The sequence below is a fragment of the Electrona antarctica genome (assembly GCF_951216825.1).
Source record: "Electrona antarctica genome assembly, chromosome: 23".
NCBI classification, from domain to species: Eukaryota; Metazoa; Chordata; class Actinopteri; order Myctophiformes; family Myctophidae; genus Electrona; species Electrona antarctica.
In genome coordinates, this window is record NC_136804.1 from 37,010,959 (window position 1) to 37,017,562 (window position 6,604).

The 6,604-nt window shown below is 43.9% G+C and overlaps 1 protein-coding gene across 1 annotated transcript; it reads right to left on the bottom strand.

The window, feature by feature from the left end:
- Nucleotides 1-1,021: 1,021 nt before the first annotated feature.
- phax (phosphorylated adaptor for RNA export) lies at nucleotides 1,022-6,248 on the bottom strand. The gene is made up of 4 exons (XM_079493758.1): nucleotides 6,072-6,248; nucleotides 4,580-5,573; nucleotides 3,540-3,662; nucleotides 1,022-2,455 (listed from the first exon to the last, which is right to left on the bottom strand). Exons 2-4 carry the CDS (start codon nucleotides 5,564-5,566, stop codon nucleotides 2,282-2,284), a joined length of 1,284 nt encoding a protein of 427 aa, XP_079349884.1. The 5' UTR covers nucleotides 5,567-5,573; nucleotides 6,072-6,248; the 3' UTR covers nucleotides 1,022-2,281.
- Between the last annotated feature and the right edge of the window lie 356 nt (nucleotides 6,249-6,604).

Here is a 6,604-nt window from a genome sequence, read left to right on the forward strand (position 1 = left end):
CAATGTAAAACAGCGCCACCTTTAGGCTGTGTGCATTTGCAAAGTTCATGCAATGTAAACAGTGCCATCTGTAGGCTGTTTGATGAGCTTGTGGCGTATACGATCTCGGGCCTGGTCTACCTGGTGACTTCTATACGGCCTATTTTTTACATTTCTGCAATTGTTTTCTCATGATTTGCCAAATCTGACTTCAACCCAGTACCATTACAGGTCCAGGTTTGTGTATTATAGATTAATTTACATGATCTCACCAATTCTAGCAGTATTAGCCCACTGAGGAATCATATGTCATATCCCTGTCCAGAATTAAACAGACTCCTATTTCCAAATTATATATATCACTTGTTTTATCCATCTGGTATTTAAAGATAGATACTTTATTTGTCCTTTCGGAAATTTGTTTTGTTTTGTGCACAGCAGTCATCAGGATACAGAAGACATATACAAACAAACAAACAGAGATTACACAGTACACTGACAATAAAGAAAGAAACGATGCAAACAGAAGGCCACCAGTCATAGTTCCATGAGGCATCACATCACACTCGGAACTGAGATGGGGCCTGCTTGTTCATAAGAGTAAAAGTGTAAATGGTAAAATGGTAAATGGTAAATGGTGCATTTATATAGCGCCTTTATCCAAGGCGCTTTACAGAGATTGTGCATTACATTCACCCATTCACACACACATTCATACACCGATGGCAGCGGAAACCATGCAAGGCACCAACTAGCACATCGGGAGCAATTAGGGGTTCAGTGTCTTGCTCAAGGACACTTCGACAGTAACTCTGGGGGAGCCCGGGTTCGAACTGGCAACCTTGCGGTTACCATCCAGGCACTCTACCCCTGAGCCACCGCCGCCACTGGGCGCCACTGGGTGGCGGTGGCTCAGGGGTAGAGTGCCTGGATGGTAACCGCAGTGTCTTCATACCTGCCAATACTTTTGTTTGTAAAAGGTGCAGTTCAAACAATACATTATTATTCGGACAGCTTTTCACAGAGACGACAAACAGCCAACTTTGTTTGTGAAATTGATGCTTTATCTGAGGGAAAACATTCAGTTACATTTCAGGAACATATGGACTCCCAATATATCTCAACTTTCCGACAATAAACATCACCGGAAATTTGAAATCGAACCTTTCCTAGCATAGCCCTTTCGGAAATGTCAAAAATAATGTGGCGAAATATCAAACAACTGGACTACAGTGTCATTCCAAAATCTAAAGAAAAAAAAAAAAACATAATCTTAACGCCACTAGACTTCAGTGTTTTAAGCGCCATTTTCCATTTATATAACTCACACTACTGGACAACAAACCAAGTACATCTTTAAAGCTTTTAACATTACAGGAATAGGGAAAAGCAATTTTGAACAAAAATCTTTAGTGAAGACTAACATAAGCAATGTTTTTCTTTTTTTAATAAACTCAGGCCTAATGTGTTAACAAAACAATTTCGACACCTCACTCATAGATTGATACATAACTTACAAATAGAGCCAGACTGATATAATTAGCCATTAATTTGGCTTTTTTTTGTAATTGATCATAATATTGAATTACTGTACGTAAGCCGATGTGTTCAAATATAGCAGATCTAAAAGCTTCACAACACAACTGTGAGCTTGAAGATTTCTAGTTTTTCAAGCTGATCAGAATTAATTTTGCAATCATGATAAATTGATAATGATTAACACGTGTATATGTATCAATGTGTTTCCATTTAGCATAAGTCGAGTTGAACAGTAACGCATGCGTGGCTGTCTCACGCACAGAAAACAAGTCATTTATGGTGCTTTCTACATTTCAATTTAATCACAGTCTGGACGGGAACCCCTTTTGGTGTTTTAAGCACTATGTTATGCTTTAGCTATTGAAAAATAGCAGATCTACAAGCTCACAGAGCCACGCTACAAGCTTGTAGATCTGCTATTTTTGAAAAATCATGAAAATCATGCAAATCTTTGAATATATATTCTTTCAGAGCGAACATTTTTAACTTCAAATCTTTGCTTCTGGGAGGTGGGGTCCCTCCCTGGAACAACATATTTTCAGATGGGGGTCGGCGGCCAATTACATATAATTTTTTTTGGGGGTTCCTTGACATGTGAAAAATGTCAAGGAAAAATGTTTGAGAATGACATGCTTTTCAAGAAAACCGTCATGATTTAGAAGACATTTTGTAGAATCGTCCTCAGGTCTAAAATTAGTATTTTTAATCGCCAGTCTGCCGTATAGTTCAGAAAGGAGGAGGTGACGGTCGTCCATCTTTGCTTTCAGAAGACCTCGAGGTCCGTGGCGTTGTAGACGACCGGCGTCTCCTCGATGCCCACGGCGGTGGGCTCCGCCTCCTCCGCCACGTCATCCTCTTCCTCCTCCACGTCCTCCAAGGACTCCAGCGCCTCGTTGGTGTCGCTGGCGAAGGTCTCCCGGGACCCGTCGTCGTGCTCCTGCAGGTAGGGTGACCAGATCCAAACTGTTCATTTGAGGGACAGACGTATCGCTTCGCTTGACCCCGTCCCCCCCATCCCACTTGTCCCACACAAGCCATACTGGAGTACCGGGTTAGCAACTTACTACTTGAGTTGCTATTAAATGCCTTGATGTCATACAGGTATTCGACCATTGGCTATCATTGATAAACTCCTCTGGTGTCTCACATTTTGTTTTAAAATCATGCTTTATTTTTATGCTATTTTATTAGGGCATTTTGAACACTGATGCAATTACCTGCCAGTGTGGGACAGGGTCTCAATTTGTGGGACGCCTGAAAAGTCTTGGAAATGAGGGACTGTCCCACGCAAAGAGGGACATTTGGTCACCAATGTTGAAATTAAATGAAATGATTACTATATTTACCCAGGGTATCTGGGCTAAGCTCAAGAACTTGTTTCCAGCCAGGCCCTGCTCATAGAACATTTCATCATGGTGGTTCAATGACTTGTTCAAGGGCACTTCAGCGGTGGTAATTTTAACGTGTCGGACCGCTGATTCGAACTGGCGACCTTCCGGTATCAAGACCGCTCCGCAATCCGTCCGGCCACCGCCGAATTAAATAATAAAGAAAGAGGCAACAATTGTGAAAATAGCCGATCTACAAGTTCACAACGAGTTTGTAGATCGTCTATTTTCACAATATTTATCTGTGGAACCATTCTGTTGCTTGTCTGGGTGGGGGGTCCCCAGTTCAAAGATTACTTTGGGGGGTCACAGCCTGAAAAGTTTGAGAACCACTGATATTTATACTAACTGAATATTCCTAAAGTTGCTAGCCTGCCACCTTGATATAAAATAAAAATGTTGTAACTTGCGTAACCATTCATTGATTCACTCGTATACCAAAATCCATTTGGAAAAAAGAAAAGAATCACACCTGTGTGAAGTGAGGGGCGCTCACTTCGCATTATCTAACGTTTGGATAGTTGGTGTCAAGGTGATGTACGATTGCTCAGTAGTTGCTGATGTCTGCTCAGGAGGTTTGAGTGTTTGCTCAGACCGAAAAAAAATGAGAGGGAACATTGCTGGTCACCCTACCTGCAGGTTCAGCGTGTTGATGGCCTGCTTCATCTTCTTGGCCACGACGTGGCGCCGCCGTTTCTGCGCCGCCTTTTTGCTCTTCACCTTCTCCGACGTCTCCTCCTGGAACACCTTCCTGACCTGCAAGACAGTGTTGTTTTTGGGGGGCAGCAAATTTTGATTTTAGTTTTTTTAGTCGTTAGTCTCTTGAATAGTTTGTCACTTTTTTAGTCACCTGGAATGTTTTAGCATTAGTTTTAGTCGACTAAATGTCATAAGATTTTAGTCGACTAAATCTACAGTTGATTTAGTCGACTAAAATGTATTTTGGCGGGCCTTGATGCCGCCGTAATGGCTGATTTTACACTTGCTGAAAATAGCCAATCTACAAGCTGCGACGCGTTGTGTGCTTGTAGATCTGCTATTTTCAGCACGCAACCAAGTGTAAAATGACTTATACGGGTTCTCTTGTCCACTAGTCCCTTCCTAGCATTTTAGTCTAGTTTTTATCTGTTGACGAAATTGTCCATACATTTAGTCTTAGTTTTAGTCTTAGTGTTTATTTAGTTTCCATTTAGTTTTCGTCAGTGAAAAAAAAGGGTAGTCGACAAAACATTTTTCGTCTTAAGTTTCAGTCGACATAAACAACACTGCTTCCTGTACCTGAGTAACCTCGCCTCACCAGGCTTTCCACCTCGGAGGAAAGCCTGGTCTCGGTTCCAAAAGTGCCGTGTGAACCCGGTCTGGAGCGGATGATATCGCTACGTCATGTTGTATTGTTTTGTAGTCATCAGGATGATATCGCTACGTCATGTTGTAGTATTGTTTTGTAGTCATCAGGCAGGAACAATCAAACGGAACTTCCTTTTCCCTCAAACCGGAAGAATAACAATAAAAGCTCTCGTAGCCTGTAGCTTTTATTGAGAAAAATCGGTTTGAGGGAAAAGGAAGTTCCGGAAGATTGATGACTACAAAACAATACTACAACATGACGTAACGATATCATCCGCTCCCGACCGGTTCATGAACCCGAAATGGAATGGTGCCCAGGCTAGTACCTGCGAGCCCGTGATGCTGGGCGTGTTCTTCAGCAGGTTCAGGTACACGCCGCCAGGCGTGCGCCGCCTGCTGCCGTCCATCGTGTACACGCCACCGTTCTCCTCCAGCGTGGCCGTCTCTCCCAGCAGCTCGATGGCCTTCCTCTTGCCGATCACCCGGACCACGCGCTCTATCAGGTCCTTCTTGGGCTCCTGCAGCCGGTACGCGATCTCGTCGATCACGCTGTGGTCGGGGTCGTCCTCGGTGATCTCGTAGCGGCCCTTGACGTCCATCTCGGCCCGCGGGCCGAGCCTCTGTTTCACCGGCGGCCGCTTCCTCTTCGAGTGGCCGCCGCCCGCGTCTTCGTCCGCCATCTTGCCCTTCATGTAGTTGTCGAGCTGGGCGTCCAGCATGGACACCTCCCCTTGGTTCACCTCCTTCTCCTCCTCCTCTCTCTCCTTCTCCATGATCTTGCGGGCCAAGACGTAGTTGTAAGTCTCCACGTTTCTGCTGGCCATGCTGACTCCCCCCTCCATGCCGAATATGCCCAGCTCTGCCGCCACCGACTCCTGGCATTGCTCCTGGACCACGGAGCCCCAAATGTTGTTGATCTTGCGGCCGCCCCCGCCGGCCGGTGCTGCAGACTGAGAGCTGGGGAAGGCTGTGCGGCTGGAGGTTTGAGGAGGCGGCGGAGGGGCGTTGGAGACTTTCTGACGTTTGTGCCTCCAGACGGCCGCTTCCTCGTCGTCCTCCGAGTCGCTGTCGCTGGAGTCGGCCGTCTTGGCGGTGCCACGGTAGCTCGTAGCAGAGAACTGGGGAATCGTCGTCGCTGAGGCCCTGCTCTGGAAGGCCGGCCCGCTGAAACCACCCGACGCACCCCCCGCTGCATCTGCACCCTGGGGGGGCGCGGCCGCGTCTGCACCACTGGCCCCCATTTCTGAATCGGAGTTGGAGGAGATCTCTCCGTCTTCCAGGTCGTCCTCCATTGTGTCTCTGAGCCCAGCCATGGCTTCCCTGCACGTCAAGAGCACAATATAAAGGAACAAACAACTACACAGTTTACCCTTCGATATTATTTCTACTTGCAAAAAAAAGAGATTTCAACCTTACTACTACTTTGTACTACTAGTTTGTACTACTAGTACTTTGCAGAGGAAATGATGTTAAAAAATAATAAAAATAAATAAAAGTGTTATGCAAATTGTATGCACATTTATAATAATGACTAAAATAATAAATTATAATAAATTAATAATTACATTTGGTGGATATCTTTCACAATAATATTAAGATGTGTGGTGTGTGTGTGTAGGCTACTGCACTAACGTTAGGTAGGCTATTAGGCTTAAAATACTTTGCAACAATTCATAAACGAACAGGCCTAATAATTAATAATAGTCATGTTGTAGCCTGTTGGAACTCAACTGTAGCCTCGGAGACTGCAGGCGTGACATTCAAGAAGCATGATGCATTTGTACTTAAGTGCATTTTAGCCTTTGTTTGCTAACTTACCCGTTACCACTGAATTAGCTCGTTGTTGTGTTGAGTTTTGACGCTTCAGAGGATGGAGATCCGCCGTTAAAACGCAACGTTCAGTTGTTATTGTTCATTGTGTTTCTTTACTCGCCCCAGAGAGAGAATAATGCGCGCTTGGCTCGTTATGGCAACTTCCTTCACACTTCCTTGTTGGAACTTTTTCACAATAAAGCAAAGCATAGCGGCTTCAACATGGATTTAATCAATATGCATTTTAAAGGCTTTTAAATCGGGGGTAATGTGTTCATGATAATGACACGATATTTTATTTTGTAAATACAATGTGTAAGTATTCATTTTGACAAAATAAAAATAAAGAATTTCGATCCAATATTTAAATGTATGTCACTATGAATTACTATTATGAATTACTTTATTATATTGTTCTGATCAGATCTCTGACTTTTCCACAAGCATGGTGTATTTTCTATTTAAGTAAATGTTTATTTTTCTAAGGTGAAGATAAGGTCTACTTTTAGAGCGGATACGGAAACAGTGAGATACAGTAA

Coding starts and splice junctions, on each gene's coding strand:
- phax (XM_079493758.1), bottom strand. CDS start 5,566: ATGGCTGGGCTCAGAGACACAATGGAGGACGACCTGGAAGACGGAGAG. Junction 3,663..4,579: donor CCAGCATCACGGGCTCGCAG/GTACTAGCCTGG, acceptor ACTGTCTTGCAG/GTCAGGAAGGTGTTCCAGGA. Junction 2,456..3,539: donor TCAACACGCTGAACCTGCAG/GTAGGGTGACCA, acceptor CCCTACCTGCAG/GAGCACGACGACGGGTCCCG.